Source organism: Podarcis liolepis (genome assembly GCF_965112155.1).
Source record: "Podarcis liolepis genome assembly, chromosome: 17".
Classification (NCBI taxonomy): Eukaryota; Metazoa; Chordata; class Lepidosauria; order Squamata; family Lacertidae; genus Podarcis; species Podarcis liolepis.
In genome coordinates, this window is record NC_139571.1 from 10,683,506 (window position 1) to 10,711,283 (window position 27,778).

The 27,778-nt window shown below is 48.1% G+C and overlaps 1 protein-coding gene and 1 long non-coding RNA gene across 12 annotated transcripts in view; one reads left to right on the forward strand and one right to left on the reverse strand.

Moving 5' to 3' along the window:
* LOC310697020 overlaps positions 1-27,778 on the reverse strand; it is a 90,546-nt gene that overhangs the window by 41,470 nt on the left and 21,298 nt on the right. The gene's annotated exons all lie outside the window — the stretch shown is intronic.
* The window catches only part of CYP4F22 (cytochrome P450 family 4 subfamily F member 22), a 49,552-nt gene that overhangs the window by 16,672 nt on the left and 5,102 nt on the right, over positions 1-27,778 (forward strand). Inside the window, exons 1-9 of one of the 3 annotated variants that reach the window (XM_083483043.1) lie at positions 1,386-1,521; positions 6,191-6,413; positions 9,687-9,831; positions 16,901-16,954; positions 20,491-20,618; positions 21,775-21,896; positions 22,754-23,021; positions 24,442-24,508; positions 25,710-25,839. In XM_083483043.1, the coding sequence (XP_083339169.1) occupies positions 1,427-1,521; positions 6,191-6,413; positions 9,687-9,831; positions 16,901-16,954; positions 20,491-20,618; positions 21,775-21,896; positions 22,754-23,021; positions 24,442-24,508; positions 25,710-25,839 (1,232 nt within the window). In that variant the 5' untranslated portion in view covers positions 1,386-1,426. Of the gene's footprint in view, positions 1-1,385; positions 1,522-1,750; positions 1,882-6,190; positions 6,414-9,686; positions 9,832-16,900; positions 16,955-20,490; positions 20,619-21,774; positions 21,897-22,753; positions 23,022-24,441; positions 24,509-25,709; positions 25,840-27,778 lie in introns of those variants that run through there. The other 2 variants (XM_083483045.1, XM_083483044.1) reach the window with 2 other exon arrangements.

Below are 27,778 nucleotides of genomic sequence, written 5' to 3' on the forward strand. Positions count from 1 at the left end.
GTTCTTAACCTGAAACTGTTCTTAACTTGAAGCACCACTTTAGCTAATGGGGCCTCCCGCTGCCGCCGTGCCGCCGGAGCACAATTTCTGTTCTCATCCTGAAGCAAAGTTCTTAACCCGAGGTAATATTTCTGGGTTAGTGGAGTCTGCAACCTGAAGCGTATGTAACACAAAGTGTATGTAACCCGAGGTACCACTGTACATCCTTAAGACAGGATTTGTAAGCGAAAAGACGATGGGAAGGATTCTGCAGTGCTGGTTTTGGTTTTTGGTCTGGCTGGCCTATGTGCTCCTAGAAGTGGTAAAGGGTCTTCGATGTTTTCAAGCAAGCCAGCCCTCAGGAAATTGTCTGTATTTGAAAGGGTCTGTTTATTGAGAGCCCGTCCTTAAAAGTCACTGTAGCCCTATTTTGGGCCGTATCATGAGGGAGGAATTTTACCTTGATTATATTTTCTGCTGTCACGAGGCCCTTGGTGACTATTCCGATTTTTTGGGGGAATATTTACTTTTCTTTGAGCATATGATGGGTGACCTCTATTTGTGGGAAGTATTGTGAAGGCAGGTTTGTGATTATTTAACGTTAGCTTCCAACAAGTCTGTGTTGTTTTATCTTGATCCTTTTTTGTTATGTTAGGGTACACGGGATTTCTTTGCAATGTCAAGAGAAGGGTTGGTTGCATGGGAGCTGGAATTTCCTTTGGTTTTCCTATTTCCCCACTAGAGGGCTGTGTGTGATCTGCTGGGGCGCGGGGCTTTTCCTCAGAGAAGGCTTTCCCCATTTGCCTCCCTTACTGCAGAGGAATATTTGAGGTCATTGGGAGCAGTGGCGTAGCGTGGGTTGTCAGCACCCGGGGCAAGGCAAGTAATTTGCGCCCCCTAACCCGTGGATTTGCGCCCCTAACCCTAACCCCCAGATGTTGCGCCCAGTACGGCCGGGCCCCCCTGCACCCCCCACGCTACGCCACTGATTGGGAGAGTCAAAATGGCTTCAGGATTGCCTCCCTTACTGCAGAGGAATATTTGAGGTCATTGGGAGCAGTGGCGTAGCGTGGGTTGTCAGCACCCGGGGCAAGGCAAGTAATTTGCGCCCCCTAACCCTAACCCCCAGATGTTGCGCCCAGTACGGCCGGGCCCCCCTGCACCCCCCACGCTACGCCACTGATTGGGAGAGTCAAAATGGTTTCAGGATTGCTCACCTGTACAATTTCAGACACGTGGTTTACATATTTAGATATGTGCGCATTCATGAATATTCATTCTGTATTTGAAACCTTTGAGTTCTTACAAAACCAGAAAGAAATGTGGGGCAAAGGGGAGTGTGGATGAGCCTGGAGATGGGTAAGGCCACACGGGGGCAGAAGCGCCTCATCGTTGCTCCGCCTGGAAGGGCGGGAAGAGGGGAGGCGGAGATGGGCGCCTGCTGAGCATGCTCAGGTGGCTCCCGGGTCGCTTCTCACCTGCGGCACAGCACAGAAAGAGACGGAGTAGAAAAGGGGAAGGGGAGCGCACGCGCGAGGCCAGGTAAGGAAGGAAAGCCGTGCGCTGCAGGGGGACTCTTTGGAGAGAGATGCTTCGCCCCCGCTGAGCTGCCGTCCGCGTTCCTCGCGGGTCTCCAGCCATTCCGACGAGACACGTTTTCTGGCTTTGGCAGCCAAGGTCCTGCGCCAGCTTGCAGCAGTCCAAAGGGCATTCTCTCGCCCTCCGCACCTGCTTGGCTGCATTCCTGGCACGGCTATCTACCTGCCAAAGCAACGTCGGGAAAGTGGCCCCGGGCAAGGCGGAGCGGAGCGCAGAGACCCCCGCAGGGGAAGGGGGATCGGGAGGCGCTCGGTCGGTCGGTTGCTGGGTTTCCTCCTGTGCGCAACGCGGAGTGCCTCGGAGGTTTGTGTAATCGTGTGGAAAGGGTGTAATCGTGTAAGCATGCAATTAAGGGGAAGTAAATATTGCAAAAAGGGCACAGACATGCGCCCCCATGGGCGTAGCCAAGGGGGGGCTGCTGCCTCCCCTAGATCAACAAAAAATATGGAAAAGCATTGAAGGTACTTAATTAACTGAGGTCCCCCCCAGCGGAAACCTGCCCCCCAACCAAAGCCTGCCTCCCCTAGTGTCCTCTTTTGGGGGTATATTTACCCATGATTTCCCCCAAAAAGTACCCTACCTTTTAACAACAACAACTATTATTATTATTTAATACCCCACCCGTCTAGCTGGGTTTCCCTAGCAACTCTGGGCATCTCCCAACAGACTATTAAAAACACAATAAAACATCGAACATTAAAAGCTTCCCTCAAGAGGGCTGCCTTCAGATGTCTTCTAAAAGTCATATAAGTTGTTACTTTCCTTGACATCTGATGGGAGGGCGTTCCACAGGACTGGCACCACTACCAAGGAGGCCCTCTGCTAAATGTTGACAAACCAAGCTGCCCTTATTTTATTTTATAATTTATTTTTTTCAGATTTTGAAATTTACAAACAATTATCAACCAGCATAGAAAGAGAATTCCGAAGAATCTCCTGGACTCCCCTTTGTGGATCCCAATATTGACCTTTTCCTCCTGCATCTTGTCTATCAATCCAAATTTATTAAATCTCCATTACAGCCGTAATTCAACATTAAACCACAAGTGTTTATTCTAATCCTACTAATAACTTTAATTGTTTACAATGGTTTTTAGGGTAAATTACATCTTTTCCCCATTCCTTATTAAAATTTTGGTCTTTCTTCCTGATTTCTGATTCTTCCGGTCATTTTTGCCATTTTGGCATAATCCATCAACTTAATCTGCCACTCTTCCCTGGCAGGGACTCCGTCTTCTTTCCATCTCTGGGCTAGTATCCAGTGCCGGATTTATGTATAAGCTAAACAAGCTATAGCTTAGGGCCCCACTCTCTTGGGGCCCCCCAAAAAATTAAAGAAAAAATACCTGTATGTACGTTTCCAAAATATAAGATAAAAACAAATAAAATAAAACCTACATACAGCAACAGTGTTTTGTGTTATGTATGGACCTATGAGGTCCATAAATTACCATATAGCATATATTCAACACAAAAAACAGCAACGATTTGTTGTTGACAAAGGATAGCTGGACATATAAAGGACCTCATTACCTTCAGTAGCTTAGGGCCTCATCAAACCTAAGTCCAGCCCTGCTAGTTACATCCGAGCAGCAGTGGTCATGGTACATAAATAGTCTGTTCTGATCTGTTGGAATTTCGGCACCTAGAAAAACCAAGCTGCGCTTGTGGCACAGAAAGAAAGTTGGCTGCCTTAGTTTCCCAACACTTTTCTAGTGGACACAGTCTGGCCATGTCTTCCTGTCAAAGGGCTAGCGCTCTAAAAACATGGACCCTGACCTAGGAAGTGCAGTGAGGAAGACCAACACACTCACTCTGGCAGAACGTATGAACTTTGGCAGACTAGAGACGGCATCATCTTCATTTAATCCCTATATGTGCATACTTTGGGATGTGGATGGGGGGGGGATCAAGTGATAACGAAATGCAAAAAGTACAGTCTCTGTGTTTGTTCTCGCTATATTAAAAGAACAAATGGGCACCAATCTGCCATCAGAAATGGCAACATTTCTTTTAAAAAAGAAAAGTGGGAGGATATCTCAGTCTCCCAGGACACTGTCTTGGAATTTGCAACCTTCTCCAAAAAAAAAAAAAAAAAAAAAAAAGGAATACCAAAGCGAAGGAGGTAGGGAGAGAAAGAGAACAATGGGTCCAAATAGGAAAAAAATAATTGTGGTTTATGAGCTATCTATGTAACACTCAAGATGCCCATATGGACTATTCATAGCAGCAGTCATGAATGCAAGCATTCTAGTGTTTTTCTTGTTTATACCAGTATCTGGATTGCAGACTGTTGCAGACTGTTGTCTTTAAACCCTATGGAAAGAATGTGCCTAATTGTAATGGGTGGGGCTTGCCACCACAGGGGATGCGGTCTAAACCACTGAGCCTCTTGGGCTTGCCGATTGGAAGGCTGGCGGTTCGAATCCGCACAACAGGGTGAGCTCCTATTGTTCTGTCCCAGCTCCTGCTTACCTAGCAGTTTGAAAGCACGCCAGTGCAAGTAGATAAATAGGTACCGCTGTGGTGGGAAGGTAAATGGCGTTTCCGTGCACTCTGGTTTCTGTCACAGTGTACTGTTGCACCAGAAGCGGTTTAGTCATGCTGGCCACATGACTCGGAAGGCTGTCTGTGGACAAAGACTGGCTCCCTTGGCCTGAAAGCGAGATGAGCGCCGCAACCCTATAGTCGCCTTGGACTGGACTTAACCATCCAGGGGTCCTTTCCCGCCACCGCAATCCCCACCCCCCCAAATGCATTCAGTATAACTGGTTATGCCACCTGAAACTTTACCTGCTAAAGATGAGTGTTCTGTTTCTAGCACACAGCTGCCAAGGCTTCTAGGGTTTAGGGGGGAAACAATAACCTCTTTCTTGCGCTTGTAATTTCTACTCTCACGTAACCGCAGAGCAAAGTGTGAAGTGCTGCACTGTTTGAGCTGCAAAAGTGTGAGACACCAGGTCTCCCCCTATCAGGCTGTCTTGTGTTCTCAGAAGGAAGGAAGGCAGAGCAGATGAGGGAGACCACTCTTTCAAAAGTTTGTGCAAGCAAGCAATCTTTTCTGCTGCACCTTGCCCTACTGTGCAAACCGAAAGCAATTAGTGGATTAGGCAACCCAGATTTGAGAAACTAGGCTATGGCAACACTAGGGCTCTTTCTGAGTCACCCCAAGTTGCATCCCCTCCCGTGCTCCCAGTTTCTGTCTGGGGAATCAAAGGCAATTTCTACATATAGGACTTGCCCGGGGCAGCGGGTAGTGGGATCCCTCTTATTCACCCCAACATCTACTTTGGTTACAAGCTGGGTCTTAACAGTGACGGAAGCCAGCCTGCAGAACAGAGCTCTCTGATTGGCTGCCTCCTGTGACGTCACAAAGTCACCCTTCATTCTCACGGCAGGTTTTCTGCTTTTTGAATGGTGATAAATGAGAGGCGAGCAATTGGTCAAGGCAGCGAGCATATTCCCATACGTAAAGAAGCTGCTTTGCATCGATGTTTGTTTTGGGTCCAAATTGGTTATCTTTCTGCCAGACTCTGGAGGAGACTTGAGTTTGAGTGGAGAAGCAGCAGAGGGAATTGTTGTTGTTGTTGTTGTTGTTGTTGTTGTTGTTGTTAATTTATTGAGTTTATATACCGCCCTATACCTGGGAGTCTCAGGGCAGTTCACAGAATAAAATCAAGATAAGAAACCACAAAATACCTAATAAAAATAAAAACAACAACCCAATAGCCCCCCCCCAAAAAAAACACATTTTAAAAGGGCATAGGATGTCAATCAGATCAACCAAAGGCCTGGTTAAAAAGGAACGTTTTTGCCTGGTGCCTAAAGGAGTATAATGAAGGTGCCACGTGAACTTCCCTGGGGAGAGCATTCCACAGATGGGGAGCCACTGCAGATAAGGCCCCGTTCTCGTGTTGCCACCCTCTGGACCTCTCGAGGAGGAGGCACAGAAAGGAGGGCTTCAGAGGATGATCTCAGGATCCGGGTAGGTTCTTATGGAAAGAGGCGGTCCTTGAGGTATTGCGGTTCTGGGCAGCTTCACCATATCCCATTGGGGTATTTTTGCACTCAAAATTGCCCCCAGGTATTCCCCCCCCCCCCGGAAGAAAAGATGTAAGCACTGTTATCTTTCCCATGGAAGTGAATTGGAGTGAGGCAAAAAAAAAAAAGGTGGAAGGGAAAGTAGCCCCCCTTCAGCCGGTCTCCTGGCCCTGATCACAACCGCCAAGACAACTTAAGTGAATGAATAAAAGTGTTCCAGGGACAGTGGAGGGTGGATACACATGACTAATTGGAATCTCATTCTGCCCACTGTTTGGGGAGTTGCAGGGTTGCCAGCACCGTGAGGGAAATAGGAAAGCGAGTCTGTCTGAAGGTGAAATGTTCTTGTTTTTTGGCCCATCACCAAAGGGCGCCTACTCCAGTTTCAATGTGCACTGGTCTGGCAGGGTGTAGCAGGTTTGGAGGGGAGCCAATGTGAAGGGAGAGAGTCCAATGTGACCAATTCTGGGGGTGGCGGAGGCTTGCTTAAATTCTTGCTCTCAGCCTCCCTCTCCCACTGAGCACACTGTGTCTCTCCTGCCTCCCTCTCCTCCTTGCCTCCCTCTTCCAGAATGTTGCCCTTCACTGACTGGATCCTGGAGAAGCTGGCTCTCGAGAAGACCCTGTTCCGGACCATGGCTGTCTCCAGCCTCGGGCTTTTGCTGCTGGCTTTGCTCTTCCGTTCGCTTACAGATGCCTTTGGCATGTGCCACCGCTTTTACGTTAACTGCCAGAGATTGCGTTGCTTCCCAGAGCCCCCACGTCGCAACTGGCTCCTAGGGCACCTCAACCTGGTAAGTGTGGCTTCTGGAGCTGCGGCTTGGCTTGGTCAAGGAGGGAGGTCTCCAGCTTGGCTGAGGGGAGGGAAAGGAGGGGGCACTGAAGCAGCCAGCCCTCCTTGTGGTGGGCGAGGGATGAAGACCGCCATATCTGGGTGCCGATGGCTCGCAAGGCTTGCCTAAATTCAGAACTGCAGGGAGGGCTGGTTGTGACATTCTAAGAATGTCTTTCAGTCTGAGACACCATCCATCCATCCATCCATCCATATCTTTTGTGTTATACAGTGGTACCTCAGGTTACATATGCTTCAGGTTACATACACTTCAGGTTACAGACTCCACTAACCCAGAAATAGTGCTTCAGGTTAAGAACTTTGCTTCAGGATAAGAACAGAAATCGGGGTCCAGCAGCAGCAGGAGGCCCCATTAGCTAAGTGGGGCTTCAGGTTAAGAACAGTTTCAGGTTAAGAACCGACCTCCAGAACGAATTAAATACTTAACCTGAGGTACCACTGTAAACGGGAGGCAGAAATGAGGAGAGAGCCAGCCCAAACGGCATATGTATTCAGATTGGGAACGCGCTCTAGCTGGAATGTGAGGGAGAAACATTTGTTTCAGAAAATAGATCTTGCTTGCCATAAGGGGTACAGGGACAGATTGAATGGGTCCTTTGTTCTCACAAACAACTTCCACTCCCAGCTTGCTCAAATGTTGCCGCATCCCCAACCACGGTCACCTCTTCCTTGCGTTTTCTCCTTGCAGGTTATTTGAACCCAGCTCTGCTCTGCCACAGTTTGGCTCGTCCTCCCCACAGATTGCTCCCAGCCACAGAAATGGCAGAGCCGTGTAGAAGTCAGGCAGAGGTTTCTGCTCCCAGCAACTCCCTTCAGAATGCAATAGCAGCAAGACCCGGTCACCTTAATTTGGGGGGTGGAGAGAAATCAAAGACTCCAGAAACGTGCGTTCTGCCCCCTGCCCAGCGGGCTCCTTGCTCTTCTTTCCCCAAAACTTCACAGCACTTCCTCTGTTTTCTCCCTCTTTGTTTCTCCCTCGCGCCTTCCCTCGCTCTCAGGACTGTTTCAGGGCACACTGTGAGCCCTGGGCCCGGTGACACGTCTCTCAGGAGGCCAGCTTCTTGGCAGGAGCTGCTAAAGTCTTTGCTGAGCTGTTAATGAGCAGGCCGGGCTTCCCTGGAGCATAGTTGCCAAGATGGGACTGGGCATGAACCCAGAGATGACTCTCGGGTAGAGCAGTGCCCATGGCAGGGACATGGCAAGAAGGCTAGCTCGGGGCTTATTCACACTTTCCAGAAGTCTGCACTTTAAAGCTCCATGTCCATGTGAGCGCTGTCTGTCTCTCTCTTTAACTTTGGAGTTTCCCTGCAAAAAAACACTGTTTACCACTGAATCAGAGCGGATGGCAACCTGTGGATAACCTCTATATCCTTTTGACATGCTTTTGTGTCATCCTTTTGTGGTGAAAGCTGTGGGGCGAAAAAAAAGAGCACTCAGACACTGAGTCCGGATAAGCCCTCATTTGCTTGCCTTTGTTCCTGGGTGTTGGCATGGGTATCTCTCTCTAATTATCCCCCAGAGGTTAATAGGCTTGGGCCCTTTGCCCCACCCAATCAACCCCTATGCACTCATCATCCTCATTCCTAGGGGCAGAGGAAGGGGGGCAGTGGGGGCGGGCCACCCCGAGTGTCACCACTGAGGGGGGTGGCAAAATGGCGGGCGGCACTCACCACGGGGCCTGCAGGGCCCCCAAGCCACGCATCTCTCCTGGGAGTGACGTAGTGGCTTGGGCACCCGCAGGCTCCACGCTGCCCCAAACGGTCCACCCGCTGCCTCCCCCTCAGCTGTAGGGCAGCTGAATGGGAGGAGGCAGGCAGACGCCTCGGAGGCCCCACTGTGCTGGTCCCGTGGGTTAACCGTGAAGCGAGGTCCGAGTCCAGTCCGAGGTCGAGGGTGCAGTATGAAGGCAGTCCGTCAAAGCTGAAGCTGGGACTAAGGCAGGGAGTTGGGTGAGGTCAGGCGCTCCAGCGGGACAGGGTGCTGGCAGGAACAGGCTACCAACAATGTTGCTCCTGCAACTTGGGACTGGGGCTGGCTGGATTTTATCTGCCCCGAGGCATAGGGCGGCCCCAGTCCACAGGTGACTCGCCTCTCCTGGCCTGGAGGCGAGCACTCCTCCTGCGGGAACTTAGTTCCCTCCGCCTCTCTGCCCTGAGCCTCAGCAGCTCAGAAGAGGCTGGAGGGTTACTGGACCCAGAGGCAACCTCAGCTTCCCCTGACGGGGCTGAGAATGGAGCACCTGCAGGCAATGGGTCCTCCATCACCTCAGGAGCCAGAGCAGACTCATCTGGTACCTGCACCTGAGGATCCAGCACAGGTGAGGACCCTTCAGGCTCAGGCCCCAGACCCGGCTCAGCTGGTTCTGGAGGCGGGGAATCCTGTGCAGGCTGGGATTCCTCAGGTTCAGCCTCCGAGTCTGAATCCCAGGCCATCACACCCACAGAGTATCTTGCCGCAGCTGGCCCCGCCCCACGGGCAGCTGGCCCCGCCTCTGGGTGCAGGGCACACACGCCGCCCCAGGCGCCTGATTGGCTTGCTCTGCCGCGGCTCATTCCCCCATCCTTCCCCCCCCCCGGGCTTAGGGATGGGTGGCAACAGCGCTTATCTCTGAGGGTAAACAAGTACCAGCCCCATTTTATCTAGAAGAAAAGCACTGGGTGGCAGTATATGCCTCCTTAAGCAATGCTCTTGTCTCCCTAGCATCTCTAGTGAATATGAAGCACCACTCTGGAATTCTGAGAAAGCTGCTGGCTTTGGGACTCATTTCTGCCTACCAGCTGCTGTATGTATAGTCACCTACACAGCCAGTGGGAACATCGGTGCCCGTCCCACTGAGATGAACGGGGCCTTTGCTAGACCTTGAGATGCCTGCTGATGGCAGGCGGCCAGAGCCCAAGCCCCACAGCAAGCTCCTTTTATGAAGCGCCACCTCTTCCCTCTTGTTCTTGTTGCAAACCTTGGCCGGCATCCATCACCGCCTTTGCCTCGTTCCCGGCAGTCCTTCCACTTGCACACTGATGCCGTTAGATGTGGCAGGACCTTGGACTCAACGGCCCCACATGGGACCCTCTCTCTATGTCACTTATTTCCAGGTGTGGTCAGCCTTTTCCTCATTCTGCTGGCCGGTGGGCTTTGGACTTAGCCCCCAGAATCCTGTCCCAATGGCACCGTGGTCCCTGCTAGTGCCCACACTCACTGCCTCTGTTGCTTCCAGGTTTTGCCCTGTGATGAGGGTTTGGCCAAAGTCTCCGAGCTGGTAGCCACCTACTCCCAGGGATTTGTGACGTGGATGGGGCCCTTCATACCGCTCATTTCCTTGGTTCATCCTGATTATATCAAGCCAGTTGCAACAGCCTCAGGTACTGTGGTGGTAGATTGTGGCAAGACTCAAGAGTCGATTGCAGGCCCAAGAGGCCATCTTCCCCAGGCATGAATGATGGAGTTTCCATAGCGAAAGGTGGACCTTGGCCAAATACGTGGTCTTATGCTTGTATGAAGTTGTTTCCCCCACCCCTCAGACCAGAGTTTCAACACAGACACGGAACTGATTGGGGGAAGGCATGATGGGAGTGAAGGAAACAGTGTTGAGATGAGAGATGCAGTAACTTTAACCATGATACAGTATTATGATTGAAACCAGCTTGCCAACATGCTGAGATCTGCTGAGGCTCTTCTCTAAGTGCCCTTCCCAATTGGAAGTGCTCCAAATAACAATAAAGCAGAAGACTTTGTTTTATTCATTTAAAATAAAAAAATTCCTTCCAGTAGCACCTTAAAGACCAACTAAGTTAGTTCTTGGTATGAGCTTTCGTGTGCATGCACACTTCAGAAGTGTATCTGAAGAAGTGTGCATGCACACGAAAGCTCATACCAAGAACTAATTTAGTTGGTCTTTAAGGTGCTACTGGAAGGAATTTTTTTATTTTGACTATGGCAGACCAACACGGCTACCTATCTGTAACTTTTATTCATTTAATAATGGATTAGCACATGTCTTACTTAAAGTGCAGCCGGTGCCTACATTCGGTTCTCGTTTTGTTTCTAGACTAGGGCATTTTGCTTTCTCGGACATTTTAATTTGTGGACATTTTTAGTGGCCGCCTTGTATTATCCTTAATGCAACCATTTTATTGTGTTTTTAGGGTTTCATTACCGCCCAGGAATCTGTTGAGGAAGGGTTGAGCAGCCCTTCACACACATACAAAAAGGACAGGAAATTGCATATAAAATTTACTGATTTGCATATATAGATGCAAAGTTGTTAATGATTGATTTAATGCAGGACATTTCGCCGTCTTGTCAAAGGCTAACTGGGTGAACTGGGTGTGCCCTTTCGGTCTGCTGTCCAGTAGCTAACTATTGATAGACAACTTCAACTCCTTCCTCCTTAGGATTGATTATCCTTAAACCAGACTTAAACTGAGTAACACGACCACCCTAATGATAGGGCAGTATGCAATGTTTTAAATGAAGAAGCAAACAAAAATAAATGTAACACCTCAAGTATTTTTTTCATTTTCTGATGGTGGATTTTCAGGATGGTTTTATTATTATGAATAGGGTGTGTGTTAGTGATTCTATCTAGCTGCAAGAGGAATAATAATTATTGTTATTTATGAAATTTCTGTGCCGCCCTTCATTCAAGGATCACAGGGTGGTTGACAGTACAGTGGTACCTCGAGTTACAAACACTTTGGGTTACAAACGCTTCGGGTTACGAACTCCACTAACCCGGAAGTAGTACCTTGGGTTACGAACTTTGCCCCAGGATGAGAACAGAAATTGCACAGCCGACGGCACAGCGGCAGCAGGAAGCCCCATTAGCGAAAGCGTTCCTCAGGTTAAGAATGGTTTCAGGTTAAGAATGCACCTCTGGAATGAATTAAGTTTGTAACCCGAGGTACCACAGCATAACAGAAAAACACAGAAATACACAACAGCATAGCAAACAATGACAAGAACACATACACACCTCACAGACATAGTTTAAAGTCGTGTGGCTTGGGCGTGTTGCAGGCCCCATGGTGAGTGCCGCTCTCTCTGACTATGCCCCTCCTTGCGGAAAAGGGTGCCTCGCTGGCTGCAAAGAGGAGGAAGAAGAGGAGCCGCCACGCGGACACGCAACATCACACACATGCGTGTGATGTCAAATGCACTATGTGCAGGCATGTGTGTGTGACATCGCATGTCCACGTTGTGGGCACCCACAAGCCTGAGTCGGCACACCTGCTCACTGGAGATGCCAGAGGCCTTTTGTAAACAAAGCGTGCGTTTCACCATTGGGCTATGCCTCTTCCCTGCCCCCCTAGCCAGCTAGTCAATTTCTAGCTAAAGTGCGCGTCAAAAGAAGACACCACAGCTTTTTAGCTTCCTCATGTTCCTATCACACTTGTCATAGGAACAGTACCGGTTCTCTCTATAACTGCAACCTTTCTCCACCTTGGATCCCCAGGCATTGTTGGACTACAACTCCTACCATTATTAGCCAGCATGGCCAGTGGTCAGGAGTAGTAGAACTACTGTCAGATATAACGGGAGTTGTAGTTCAGTAATATCTGGAGGGACACGGGTGGAGAGAGGGACGCGGGTGGCACTGTGGGTTAAACCACAGATCCTAGGACTTGCTGATCAGAAGGTTGGTGGTTTGAATCCCCGCCACGGGGTGAGCTCCCGTTGCTTGGTCCCTGCTCCTGCCAACCTAGCAGTTGGAAAGCACATCAAAGTGCAAGTAGATAAATAGGTACCGCTCCGGCATTTCCGTGCACTGCTCTGGTTCGCCAGAAGTGGCTTAGTTATGCTGGCCACATGACCCGGAAGCTGTATGCTGGCTCCCTTGGCCAATAAAGCGAGATGAGCTCCGCAACCCCAGAGTTGGTCACGACTGGACCTAATGGTCAGGGGTCCCTTTACCTTTTTAATATCTGGAAACCCAAGGTTGAGAATGGAGAGGTCTAGTATATTGCATTTTGTCTTTCCTTCCTTTTCTGCTTGGTTCTTCTTGCTGGCTGCCATCTTTGCCTCCAACACAGCCAGTGTGGTGTAGTGGTTAAGAGCGGTGGACTCGTAATCTAGGGAACCGGGTTCACATCTCTGCTCCTCCACATGCAGCTGCTGGGTGAACTTGGGCTGGTCACACTTCTCTGAAGTCTCTCAGCCCTACTCACCTCACAGAGTGTTTGTTGTGGGGGAGGAAGGGAAAGAAGAATGTTAGCCGCTTTGAGACTCCTGAAGGGGAGTGATAAAGCGGGATATCAAGTCCAAACTCTTTTAATATCACTCCCATTCCAGGAAGGCTTGGGCCTTGCAATTAGTCAGTAGCCTGGTAGCCGCGGGCGATGAGGAATTACACACAAGCGAGTGAATGGGTTGGTGGACTGAGCATGGAGTGTGCCGTCTCCCCACTGTACCTACAATCGAAATGTGACAAGCTGGAGGACTCTTAATTAACTGTTCCTTTGCAGGCTAGCAAGCTTTGCGGACTTATTTACTCACACGGATCTTGGGGAGCAGGCTGAGCTGGCGTCTCTGCTAACCCAATCCTTGTCCTAGGCACGAAGCACCGAGGAAGGGCTGCAGGATGCCGCGCAGCTGACTGCCCAGTACGGGCAGATCTGTGTCTGGTGGTTTGGGCCCTGGGTTCCAATTCTGAGGCTTTTCCATCCAGAGACCATCGGTCCTGTGCTCCGGCAATCAGGTAGATTGTGGCAGAGAAAATGGGCATGTGTAGAGGACGTTCCTTAGATCACAAAGCTGGAGCCATGCAGCGGGCTGACTTGAGGGTGGCATCTGGCTGCCTGTAGGTCTCATGTCGGGCATAAGAACATAAGAAAATCCTGTTGGATCAGACTCTCCTAGCGCCCTTAATTTCCAGGGACAGTCCCGGATTTACAGAAGCCGTCCCGGTTTCTGATTTGATCCCGAAATGTCCCGCTTTTCCTTAGGGCAGGGAAAACATTGGAAGCTACGGAATAGGATGTCCCCAGGGCTTTTTTTCAGCTGGAACTCACCCAGAACTCAAGGAAGAATGGATATAAAAACTGATGGAATATGCAGAAATGGCAAAACTTAACCGGAAGAATATCAAGATAACAAACTTTTTAGCAAAGAATGGAAATGGTTTGTTGAATATTTGCAGATAAATTGTAAACAGATCAAAACACTGGCAGGGTCATTGTAATAACCTGAAGTTACATAAGAGTATATATTTAAAGGAGATAAATAAATCAGTAAGCTAAGTAAATTTGGATATGCAGAAGGTATTAAAAACAATTTTAAAGAACCGCAGAAAGAGGGGGAAGGAAGTCAAGTTTTAAAATGTTAAAATGATTGTAAAATCAGTGAAATGTATATATCTGAAAAGTATACATAATATTTTTTTAAAAAAAACCACAACAGCAGCTCAGTTCTGGCAGCATTGCCATTCTAAGAGAACGAGGGAGGTGTTCGTGGTGAGTTCCGGCACCTCTTTTTCTGAAAAATAGCACTGAGTATCCCTATTTTCAAAGCAGCTTATCCGCTTCAGTCCATAGAATTCAATGAACCATTGACAATTTGCCCCATGCCTGCCTGCTTGGTTCAGGTTTTGACCTTCAGACTGCCATCTTAGACATGTGACTTTATTGGGGAGGGGAGAGAAATTAATGTGGAGAGCTGGTGATAATATATGGAGCAATTCTTTTATGTAAAGAATAAGAGGAAATGAAGTGAGTTGCACAACAAACACATGCATTTGGAATATTCCACAGCAAGAAGCCTCGGGAAACTGCCGCATTTGCAATAGTGTTCACGCATGGCCATCAATGCAAAATGATAATCAACTGGTTGTGGATATATCAATAATCAATGGAGATGGCTTCCATTATATTTTCTCACCGGAGCCTTTGGCAGTTGTAGACCCAATCATGCATTCTCTATAATTACAATGGACGGTCAATTGTCGGAAGCTGAATGTGCAGCATGGCTTTGTCAGAGGAATCCTTCCACTCATCATTGCAAAGGGACGTTGTTAGATGCTTTTAGGAAGGCTTGTTTTCACCATGGTTTGTTCAGGAAACCATGAATTGTCCCACAGAGAAGCAAACAATCTCTAACTTGTTTCTCCAAAGCTTGCTTTGTTTTCTTGTGTTGGGTTTTTGTGCCCCGGCGATTGTCTGGAGTGGGCTGGCCAAACAGGATTGGACCAATTAGGGCTGTCTGGTTCAGACATAACGCCAAGCGTGCCATGGGTCATAAGCTAAGACCAAATCATGGCTTTCCACCACAGTTGGTTGGCAGAAAACAATTTATGATTAGTCTGCCGAGCTGGGTTTGCTGTTGTTGGCACCTGATTTTCTCGAGAGGCAATGGAGTGCACTTCAAGGGGCTGAAGTCAGGCCGCTGCATTGGCAGCACCAAAGGGAGCTCGGCAGTGCGCAAGCCTAAGCAATGTGCATGGAGGTCCTGGGCTGCTCAGTCGACAAGATGTGCCTCCCTGATGTGGTCCAAAGGAAAGCAGAGCAAAACGTTGGGCACCAGCTTGGCTGCCGGAGCTGCCAGAAGGAGGCATATAAGGTGCCATCCAACCATCTTAGGGACTCTACTTTGGATTTGTGTAGAGTTTACTCCTTAGCCTTTTCTTCTCCCTAATATATCCTGCAAAGCAGTGCAGATTTGGATCAGAGTTTTCCTTCTCCTACATCAGAGGTCGGCAACATAAGGTCCATGGGCCAGAAGTGGCCCATGAGGGTCCCTTAACCGCAGTGGCGTAGCGTGGGTTGTCAGCACCCGGGGCAAGGCAAGTAATTTGCGCCCCCTAACCCATGGATTTGCGCCCCCTAACCCGTGGATTTGCGCCCCCTAACCCTAACCCCCAAATGTTGCGCCCGGTGCGGCCGGCCCCCCCTGCACCCCCCACGCTACGCCACTGCTTAACCGGCCCATGAGCCGCCCCCTAACTAAGCCGCCCACTCAGCGAGTTCCAGCGCGCTGCGCTAAACCGGTGCAGCACGGGGGCCATCTTCCGCTTCTCCAGAAATTGCTTCTGCACATGCCCAGACGCCAGAAATCATGTCTGCGCATGCCCAGATGCTGAAATCACTTATACGCAGGCGCGATTTCCAGTGTCTGGGCATGCGCAGATGCGATTTCTGGTGTTGTCCTGTGTCAGTCCGGCCCACGGAGGATCTCCGCAGGAGTGATCCGGCCCATGCCCAATAAGCCTTGCTGACCCCTGTCCTACATGGACCACCTTTCCAGGTTGACAAACCCCACCTGCCCCTCACTTGCCTCTAGAGCATGGGCAGAAACCGTCTTATTGACCACTGGACGCACTACTGGTTTCATCCGCTCAATCTGCCAGAGCCTGTCTTTGCACGCAGAGGAGGTCCCTAACTCACTGAGGGTTTGAGACCCTTCGGCTATCCTCCCCTGGTTTAGCTGGCCAATCAAAGCCATTCCAGGGTGTGGCCGCTGTCACACCAACAGCTTCTAGGAGCCACAGGTGAGAGCCGAGTGCAGTGTGGGGACCAAAGGTGGACAAACTGCCCCTGAAGGAGCAGGACGTGTCCCTTGCCAGAGGTACTACCCCTCCCTTAACACCCCCCCACCTGTAAATCATAGTAAGCCTAAACAAATCATGTGAAAACCGGGTCTGCGTCTTCCTTCTCTGTCAGGGAAATGAGAATGTCCCACCCTGCCTTTTGCCTTACCTGGAGTGTGCTTGTGTATGTCTGTATTCATGCTCTGCATCTATTAATTTGTAGACTCAAAATGTAATGCTGTGTGGTTAATTTTGCTTTAATTGAGATGGGAGAGGGAAGGTTTTGTAAAGTGCGTTGAAGGGTGCCATGCAAATTATGCGATCTGAGCATGGCTGCATTACTCCAAGGATGCTCCCTGCATGCTCTCAGGGCGGAGTTCTGTAGGAAAAAGTTGATTTTTGTAAAGAAAATAAAAACAACCACACCACCTCTTCAACAAAATAAAAGCATGGCAAATGTAAGTCTGTGCTATCTTTGCCATTCTTCTTTTATTTTATTCTTATTTTGTTTTAATCTGAAGATAATTCCATTTTTGTGGCTGCTTGGCCTCAGTGAGCTTCCCTGCAAGTGCGCCCATTTTGTGCTTCTAGTCTGATGCAGATGCAAATATCTGGGGCTGGGATGATCCCTTCCTGAGCCTTTGCTCTGTGCTGCTAGGCAGAAGGCGTTCCAATTCCCTTGCTCCACTCCCCAGTGGAGGCGCCCCTGAAAACACTTTAAATATTTTTATTGCTTTAATTTGTGTAAGCCACCTTGAGTCGCGGTCTGGGGGGGGGCGGAAGTAGGATATAAATAAACATCATCATAATTGTATGCCCAATTTCTTTAATACTTAAATGTCTGGAGATCTGAACTTTTTTAAAAAGAGAGAACTAGAGTGAACGTGTTTCTGTTTTTCTCTTCCCTGCAGCTGCTGTTGCTCCCAAAGACAAACTCTTCTATGGCTTCTTGAAGCCTTGGCTTGGTAAGGTACCCCCACCACCACCACCACTGAAACTTGTCAGACCATGAGCTCTTGTGCCAGGGATAAGTACGTAGAGCAGGTGTGGGGAACCTCTGGCCCTCCAGATGTTGTTGTTGTTGTTTAGTCGTTTAGTGTCCGACTCTTTGTGACCCCATGGACCAGAGCACGCCAGGCACTCCTGTCTTCTTGGCCATTGGCCACAACTCCTCTCATTCTTGGCCATTGGCCATGCTTGCTGGAGCTGCTGGTAGTTCAGAAACATCTGGAGGGACAGGGGTTCCTCGCAATTGAAGCAGAACAGGGATCTGCAACCTGTTCATTTGGTTTTTCAAATGACAGTTTTACAATCACATATCCAACATACAACAGAAAGACAAGATTCCATAGAATCTCCTGGAATTCCCTTCTCTCCTTTGTGGGTCCTCTTGTTAATCATTTCCTCCTGCATCTTTTACAATACAGTCAAACCTCTTCTTATGTCTGTCTCCACTCGTGTCCATTTTGCCCAACATCTGCGGCAAACCTGGAAGTAACTGGCAGGTTTGCCGCCGTTCACACATGCGCAGAAGCGGGCAAAGGCCGCCTGCACACAACAGCGCCTCTCCCAGCGACCCGTTTCGATTTCTGGACAGGCCTCCAGAACGGATTGTGGTTGGGAGTAGAGGTTCCACTGTAATCCAAATTTTTTACCTCCTCATTATATCCAAAATTCACCATTAAACTATTATTCCAATTCTAACAATTGGAATTCCAATCCTAACTAACAATTCCAATCCTACTAACAATTTTAACTGTTTACAATGGTTTTTAAGATAAATTATATATTTTCCCCATTCTTTATTAAATTTTTGGTTTTCCTGATTTCTGATTCTTCCGGTCAGGGATCTGCAACCTGTTTAGCTCCAGGCCCCGCTTTTCACCCAAACATGCCTTTGGGGACCCATTTTCAAACCTTTAACCATATATTTGCACGGTGCTAGTGCTCCTATTCCGACCCACCAATTGAAGACCTGTTATGTACTGAGTTGAATAGGATCCAAACTGCAGCAGTCTGATTGGTCCTAGAACAATAGGATCCAAATTGCAGCAGTCTGATTGGTCCTAGAACAATAGGATTCAGAATGCAGCAGTCTGATTGGTCCAAGAGCAATGCAGCAGTATGATTGGTTGGCAGGAACCACCCAATCATGCTCCAGATATAAGTGAATCCACAACCTGATTGGCTTACAGTAGAATTCCAGAATTAACCAATCATGTGCAGCCCATTGTGTAAATAATGTATATAAAGCAGATACTTTGAGGGGACTTTCATTCATTCCTCCTCACCACTATGAGCTGAATAAAGAGCATGAAATCACTTTGCTACTCTGAGTATATTTCAAGACCAGTAATATAGAAGTTCAAAAAGGATTGTATGCTGTCTGCCAATGGAGTGCTTATCCTGGCATGCATAAGCTTCCAGTCACTTTGGAGTGATAGATACTGTAGGTCTTGATTAGGCTTGGGTAGGGACATCAAACAGGACCCTGAAATGGTTAATGTGCTTCCATACCTGCTATAGTACTGAAAGCACAGTATGAGAGTCATTTTTACAGCCAATGAAACAACAGAGCTTACTTTACCTTATAAGAGTTACCAGTGTTAGGATAACTGTGACTTTAAGGATGAATGGGAACCCTTTACAAAGTATTTGAAGACGCAACAAAGTGAACTGGATTCCTTGGCTGGTTTTGAATAAAGATTCACAAACTTTTTATTGATACTAATCAGCTAAATAGTTTGAGGATCTATACAACTGTGTAACATGCAGAAAACAGCATTTTTAGAGAAATGAAAGACTGGAACTGAGGGAAGTCGGGGGGTGGGTGGGTTCTGGGGGGGAGGGGGAGGGAGGAAAAATGGGGGGAAATAAGGATGATTTCTGGATAATATGTTTTGTTTTAATTTTGAATTAAAAAGTTATTTTAAAAAAAAGAGTTACCAGCGTTACAAGACAAGACAAGACGAGCCACAAATAAAGGGGAAACTTGGGAGTTTAATTTGTACCTGGATCAGCATTTTGTTTAAAGACAGGAATGATTTTTAACAGCAGGCAGGAGCATAGAATTGTAGAGTTCGAGGGGACCCAACGGTCATCTAGTCCAACCCCGTGCAATTCAGGAATCTCAGCTAAAGCATCCATGACAGTTGGCCATCCAACCTCTGCTTTGAAACCTCCAAGGAAGGAGAGTCCTCCCAAGGGAGATTGTTCCGCTGTCGAACAGCTCTTGCTGTCAAAAAGTTTTTCCTGGCCCTTAGTTGGAATCTCCTGTCTTGTAACTTGAAGCCATTGGTTCGAGTCCTACCCTCCAGAGCTGGAGAAAACAAGCTCGCTCCACGGGGAGGGGAGTTCCCTCCCCAGTTGCAAGCTCAGAAATTCCCCTCTCACACTGCAGTTAATCTTGAAAAAGGACTCATAGGAGACGCTTTACACGCAATAAAATCATTCTCTGCAAGGCTTCTAATTTGTGGACGCCAGAAAGCTACCGCTATTCATCTCCCGAAGGGGCTGTTGCATCATTGTTGAGCTGACTTCACAACTGCCGCCTAATTAGTACAACTAATTACCTGCAGGTCTATCAACTTCTGATTGGGAGATCAAGTTGGTATCTGTTCCTTTAGAACTTCCTTGCAAAGAGATAATATTGCATCCACAGTGACGCCCCTTAGTCTCCCTAGTCAACCCACCAGATTAATGTCCTCTGAGCTCAGGGTAGTTCATGCAGTTCAACATCCTGCCTATCAGGAGGAGCAAGCCAGATAATCCCAGGGTGGCCAGACAAGGGTAGGATCCGGTGCCTGTCCTTCATTCTTAGTCCGCAGCATCTGACGGAGGTATCTTGTGCCTGAATATGGCAATTCCGCTTTTATCTTTCATGACCATTAGCTACTAGTAGAGTAAGGGACCCGGGTGTCGCTGTGCTCTAAACCACTGAGCCTCTTGGGCTTGCTGCTCGGAAGGTCGGCAGTTTGAATCCCCGCAACAGGGTGAGCTCCGGTTGCTCTGTCCCAGCTCCTGCCAACCTAGAAGTTCGAAAGCACACCAGTGCAAGTAGATAAATAGGTACCACTGTGGCGGAAAGGCAAACGGCATTTCCGTGTGCTCTGGTTTCCGTCCCGGTGTTCTGTTGTGCTAGAAGCGGTTTAGTCATGCTGGCCACATGACCCGGAAAGCTATCTGCACGGACAAATGCCGGCTCCCTCGGCCTGAAAGCGAGATGAGTGCCGCACCCCATAGTCACCTTTGACTGAACTTAATCGTCCAGGGGTCCTTTACCTTTTCCTTTTTTACTAGTAGAACTAGTGGTATACCTAGGCAAAATCGAGCGCTGCACAGTTCCACCCATGTTTTCCCATCAGGGTGGATATTTTGATCTTTGGGGTGTGATTTTGTGGACCTGGCTGTTCATCTTCTCTGGGAGTCTCACTGGCTGCAGGCAGGCCATTCCGCTGCCAGGATAATGCACCTCAATGAGCCTCTTGTTTCCTTGTGCCAGGCGATGGACTACTTCTGAGCGGTGGGAAGAAGTGGGGACGACATCGGCGGATGCTCACCCCGGCTTTTCATTTTGACATCCTGAAGCCTTACATGAAATTCTTCAACCAGAGCACAGACATCATGCACGTGAGCTCTTTCAAAACACTCATGCTAATGCGCTTCCGCTCCATGTGCTTCTCCTCATGCTCTTACACATCGCTCTGCCTCAGTGCCATCTGTGCAACGCAACCAATTTTGGGTTGTTTTCTACCCTGGAACTTATGTGAACTGGGGTTTGTCTGCATGACCTTGTGTGTGAGAGTCAGTGCACACTTGCTTTCTGTTTGGAAGAGATGGCCTGCATTCATTCTGTTGTTTCCACTTGTCATGTACTCTGATCAAAGACTTGTGCCTGGGAAACTTGTGTGTCAGCATTCAGGGCATTCCTCTCCTCCGTAATTGCTGTAGAGATTGTGATTTTTAAGTGGGGGCAGGGGGAATACCCGCAAAGAAACACTTAGTCAGAGAGAAACTTCATTCTACCTCCTTGTTTTATTCAAATACTCAGTGCTGCTGTTGTTGTTGTTTTTAAAAAAAATAATTTTGAGTTTTCCGACATTGGGAAACTCACTTCTCCATCCAAGCTTTTCAGTAATTTTATGTTATACAAATGGGGGGTGCTTGAACACTTGCAATGTCCCAGCTACTCCCACTGCTTGTACCTATCTTAATATTGAAGGTTTGTATGCTTTTTCAGTTGCCTCCTCACTCAGTATTTTCTTGCTGACAGTGTGCTGCAATGGTATAATATATTACTGCTTCTCAAGCAGTTTTGAAGGGCTTTGCAGGGATTTGCCTGTAAAGTAACTGCACTTTTTGAATCCTAATTTGCTCCTCTGCTTTAGATTGCCACACCTGCAGTTAGCACTGAATAAACTCATGTTTCATTTTTAATGTTGATAAATGTGTATGCATGGGCTGTGCGTGCTTGAATATAATGTAAGCATGTCATGGAAGCATGCCTCAAAGGGGCTACACAGTCAGCTGCTGAAAGAAAGTTCTGTTTCCAGCTTTTTCCCGCATAGATATTGAACATTAGCATCTCTGTCTGTCTGTCTGTCTGTCTGTCTCAGCTTCACTCATATGCCATCATTGCACCCACTGTGTAATGTGGTTCTGTCCCCAGCCTGGGCCTTCCCCTGCTGCCCTTCTGCCCGTGCTGTGTCACCTCACTGGTCAGTCCTTCACCATTTGCTGCCTTCCGAAATGTTGATTCTTGTTCTCCCCTTCCATTTTTGGGCAGGCCAAGTGGCGCAAGTTGACCTCGGCAGGCCCGGCCTCCATTGACATGTTTGAGCAGATCAGCCTTATGACTTTGGACAGCTTGCAGAAATGTGTCTTCAGCTACGACAGCAACTGCCAAGAGTGAGTAGGCTGGCAGAAGGAACGCTGGGGCAACTCAGGGCTTTCCAGATCCTTTGTCGCCCAGCCTCTAGGTTGTTCCACAAGGCCCTTTACCCATTGATTCTGGAGCAAGCTAGCTTCAGTGCTGTAGGCCCAACATCATAAGGATCTGGAAAGCCAATGGAAGGGGGGAAGAGAGGGTAAACCAGGACTCAGGAGAAGGAGGAACTGCCTGCTTGTTCTCAGAATAGATGCTCTTTCTCCCTCACAGAAAAAGATACGAGGTTATGTTACGTGACAGAATAGCAAATGGTGTATATGAATCACTCTCGTAGCAATCCAGTAGGCAGGGGGCTTCCTCGGGATGTAAACAAGTGTTCCTTGGAAATCCCTACAAGGTGTGTTCGCAGGGATCCGCAATAGTTCAGCAGCTTTGACAATGCCTTAAATGTTTTGCACAGGAAGAAACAAAAGTATTTGACTCAGAAGGGTGGCTGTGTTGGTCTGCAGCAGGTTCACGAAGCAGAGGGCTGCCTTGGGATGCTATTGAACTCAGTGGGATTTACCAATGAGTAAACACCTAGCATTGTGCTACACCTGTGTTATTGGGGCATCACAAGTATCCATTGACAGTACTTCACTAGATGTTTCTCCGTGGGCATTCTAACAGCAAAAGCCTAGGCTTTTTGCAGTTTCAGTGCTAATGAGAAACAGGTACTGTTACCTGCTAAATGTTCAATCTTTTGGGGAGTTTTTCAGCTGATCGGGCCTGTGCTGCTTGCTCATACTGGGGCCATGTTCTCAGACTCCAAGGACATCTTCTGCCGAGACTTCCTCCCATGTCTTCTCCTGACAAGTAGACTTATTATATGTTCCAGGAAATCAAGTGACTACATCGCTGCCATCTTGGAACTCAGCAATCTTGTCGTTCTGCGGCAGCATGCCCTGATCCACCATTTTGACTGGCTCTACTATCTATCGACGAACGGCCGCCGCTTCCGCCGTGCGTGTGACACTGTGCACCGCTTCACAGCCAATGTGATTCAGGAGCGACGAATGGCACATAGCCGCTTGGGGGATGATGCCTGGCTCAAATCCAAGCAAGGCAAAACCGTGGACTTCATTGATGTTCTTTTGCTGGCAAAGGTACTAGGCAGAAAGAGGGCAAGGAAAGGGGCAGTGTGGCTCCTTGTCTATGGAAGAGGGGAGTTTTATGGGAACTGATGCCCTGCCTAAAGAGGAAGGTTGGCATCAACTTAGGAAAGCTTAACCCTGCGGCTTATAGAAGAGGTAAACCAGACTCTTTGGGGACAAGGAAAGGAAGGAGCCATAGCTCAGTGGATAAACATCTCTGTTACATGGAGAAGGTCCCTTATCTGAAATCCCAGAGATTCATTTTCATATATATATATATACACACACACACACACACACACACACACACACACACACGTGCCCTATGCCTCACAAGACGGAAAACTCACTAGACGAAAGAGTTTTCTGTTTTGGAGGTGCTTCGCAAAACAAATTTCCTATGGGGTTGCTTCGCAAGACGACAATGTCTTGCGAGTTCCTGCTGGTTTTTTTTCTCCCCCCCCCCTTTTCTAAGCCGCTAAGCCACTTATCAGCTAATCCGATCAGCAGATAAGCTGCTAAAAGCCGCTAATAGCGCTAATCCGCTAATCCGTCAATGGGCTTGCTTCGCAAGACGAAAAAACCGCTAGACGAAGAGAATCACAGAACGGATTCTTTTCGTCTTGCGAGGCACCACTGTATATGTATTATTTTCAACAATAATAAAACATACTTTTATATCTTATACAGTGGTACCTCGGGTTAAGTACTTAATTCGTTCTGGAGGTCCATTCTTAACCTGAAACTGTTCTTAATCTGAAGCACCACTTTAGCTAATGGGGCCTCCTGCTGCCGCTGCAGGGCCGGAGCACGATTTCTGTTCTCATCCTGAAGCAAAATTCTTAACCTGAAGCACTATTTCTGGGTTAGTGGAGTCTGTAACCTGAAGCGTATGTAAACTGAAGCGTATGTAACCTGAGGTACCACTGTACTTTTAATTATCATAACTAATGTCTATCTTCTTTATCTTCTTTGCAATATTTCATATATTCCTCCTTACAAAACTTCTTGTAGTCCTACTAGCGTAATTTGTTGATTACAGTTGCTCTTCAAATAGTTCGCATAATTGTTCCAATCTTCTGTGAATCTCTGGTCCCTCAGGTGTCGAATCCTTCCTGTCATCTTACGTATTTCTGCGTAGTCCATTACAGAGATTCATTTCCAGTCAGTGTGGAGCTGAGCTACACCGGGCTTCCTCAAACTCGGCCCTCCAGATGTTTTTGGCCTACAACTCCCATGATCCCTATCTAGCAGGACCAGTGGTCAGGGATGAGGGGAATTGTAGTCTCAAAACATCTGGAGGGCCGAGGTTGGGGGTGCCTGAGCTACAGTAACCAGTGGTCTAACCCTGGTGCCCTCCCCTGGCAGAGATGCTTGTGAGACTATCAACTGGTCTTTGTGTCTTTGCAAACACCTGCCTTTGTGCTTGCAGGATGAAGAGGGTCGTCACTTGTCTGATTCTGACATCGCAGCTGAAGCTGACACCTTCATGTTCGAAGGTGAGGTGTCTGGATTGGGTCTGGTCTGTCACCGTTTGCAGTATCTCTCTGGGGTGACACAAACAGGGCACAATTCCTCCCCCAAGTCACAGAAGGACAAGAAGGATGTTCAGGTCATGTTCAGCAACTGAGTGTTTAGGAGGGGTTGAATTATGGGTTCTGACCCCCCATGAGGTGAAATACTTCCCAGGGAGGATCATTGTGTGCTGTCCGTGGTTATGACCTGGTGTTGCCCCAGTTCTGCTGCATACTAACAGCAGCCTTTATCCACAGCCATTGGGGTCAGGTCACTCATTGTGTGCTGGTTTCCTGAGACACAATACTTTCGTTTCAGTAAAAACCAGACTCTGGGGTTATATGTGCAACTGGGGGTGAGGTGGAGAGGGAGAGAGAGAGCAAGGCTCTCTGGGATTAAATGCATTTGTCAACTGGATGATCCTTTGAAAGTGACCCAGAAACTACAGTTAATCCAGAATGCAGCAGCTAGACTGGTGACCAGCTGTGGCTGCCAAGACCATATTACACTGGTCCTGAAAGACCCACATTGGCTCCTAGTATGTTTCTGGGCATAATTCAAAGTGTTGGTGCTGACCTTTAAAGCCCTAAACAGCCTTGGCCCAGAATACCTGAAGGAGCGTCTCCACCCCCATCATTCACTGAGGTCCAGCTCCGAGGGTCTTCTGGCGGTTCCCTCACTGCGAAAAGTGAGGTTACATGGAACCAGGCAGAGGGCCTTCTCGGTAGTGGCAGGCCTGTGGAACACCCTCCCATCAGATTTCAAGGAAATAAACAACAATCTGACTATTAGAAGACATCTGAAGGCAGCCCTGTTTAGGGAAGTTTTTAATGTTTGAAGTTTTATTCAGTTTTTAGTGTTCTGTTGGGAGCTGCCCAGATGGGCAGGGTAGAAATAATAATAATAATAATAATAATAATAATAATAATAATAATAATAATAGTTTCCTTGTGCTCAGGGGTAGTAGGTCTCCAGCATTACTTTGGGGTTGCAGCTCAGTCCTCTCCAGCTGGGATCTTCCAACTTTTGGTACTATTGACAGCCAATTGCAGGTCCAGAGAAATCTTCCCTAGTTGGACCTTCTGTTGTCAGCCAGTGCTGTGGTTGCACTGAAGCTCCAGGTGACCAGGCAGGGAACGCTGCATGCCTCTTCTGTGAGTTCACACTCACTCTCCCTCCCCGCAGGCCACGACACTACAGCAAGCGGCTTGTCCTGGGTGCTGTACAACCTGGCTCGACATCCCAACTACCAAGACCAGTGCCGGGAAGAGATTCAGAATCTGCTGCGAGGCCGGGAGACAGAGGAGATTGAATGGTGATGGGACATGAAGTGGGCAGTCAAGAGGGTGGCAGGTGGAACTGAGCCCAGGTGTGGGTTGCTCATCTACAATGCAGTTTAATGTTTTTGTGCATGTATGTCCGTCTGCATGCGCACAGCTTAGAAAATAAGATAATCCACAGAGGACTGAGTGCTAGGCTCTCGTTTCATCCAGTCTTGCCAATGAGAATGAAAATGGCTGAGCGTTGACAAAGCGTAGCTTCACTGACACACCTCTGCAGATCTCCTGTGCTAATTTTTCTTAAAAGGAAATAAGTAGCTATCTTATCTTTAAAAGACATCTGAAGGCAGCCCTGTTTAGCGAAGTTTTTAATATTTAATGCTGTATGGTTTTTAACACCTGATTGGAAGCCGCCCAGAGTGGCTGGGGAAACTCAGCCAGATGGGCGGGGTATAAATAAATTATTATTATTATTATTATTATTTTATTATTATTATTATTCAGCACATTACATTTATGAATCTGGTGTGCCAAGTGGTGCTCCTCAAATCTGATCTTATGTCTCCTTTCTAAATTCACCTCTGGATCCCTCAGCTCAGCACTGGTCATCTGGTGCTGTGTTCAGAATTGTGCAGCTACTACCTGCTGTTTAATATCTGGGTCTGTTATTCTCCCACCCACCCACCCAACATGAGAAGAGGAGTATACAGTCGTACCTTGGCAGTTGAACACCTTGGCTCCCGAACAAATCAGCTCCCAAACGATCAAAATCTGGAAATTAGTGTTCCAGTTTTCGAACAGTTTTCGGAAGCCAAACGTCTGGCATGGCTTCCGTAGCTTCTGATTGGCTGCAGTACGCTCCTGCAGCCAATCAGAAGCTGCACTTCAGTTTTTGAACGGTTCCAGGAGTCGAATGGACTCCCGGAACGCATTCTGTTCGAAAACCAGGGTACCACTGTAATTGGGTATTTCTGGCCTGCCTAAAACCACACAGAGGGAAACGATATTGGAGCTATAAGCAGAGCTCTTCCCAAATTTGATGAGGCGAAACAGCCACCCTCACAAATCCAACGTGGTTCCTCTGCCATGGGGGCATCCATCCCAAGTATGCCTATGCTTTTGATGGAAGGAAGGTTCCTTTTGCCTCAAGACTCTTATTTTCCCCTGACATTTTGAGCATCCCAAGGCAGCTCCCCACAGTTTGAGGACCACTGCTGTAGAGCCAGCATTTTGACAGACAAGCACAAAGCCTTGCCTACAAATCTCAAAGAACAGTTATGTTTCTGTTATATAGGGAAAGTCTGCAGGCGCCATTATTTGTGCTTCTGCAGAGAAAATGCTCAAAGGGTGTGTCTGCTTGGCACCGGTCCTGTTCTCATTCCCTATTTTGAAGTGAGGGAAAGGGGAACATGACGAGGGGCACCCATTTCAACAAGAACAATACAATGCAGTCAACGCAGCCTTAAGGTAGGCTATCTTGTGGCAGTTTCCCACATGTTCCTGTGGCGATCACACAGGACCCCCGGACGTTTGACGGTCTATTGACCCTGTGCCACCACTGTGATTGCTTTCTTCGCTGCCACCACCCCGTTTCTCACGGGGACACACAGAGTCCAGACAGTTGTTAACATTAACAAATAATCAAGTTTATTTTTAAATGCAGGAACAAGCATATGGTTTCAGTTTATTTTTCTCTTGTCAGTTTCTTAATCTTAGTTCCTAACAACTCCAAACTGATCATTCCAACTATCTGTCTGACTCAACCTAACAATTCCTCTCACTCTTTCTCACAATACAACTCTACCAACCCACTGCCTATTCCTCCCTCTTCCTTCTTCAGCTCCCAAACCTCAACTCCCAAACCTCCACTGACTTTCAAAACCTCCCACTCTAACTTTTACTCCCCCCTTACATTCTCACTGGCCAATCACATCACACTCATTTTAACCCTTTCCTTATGACCCACCTAGGAGG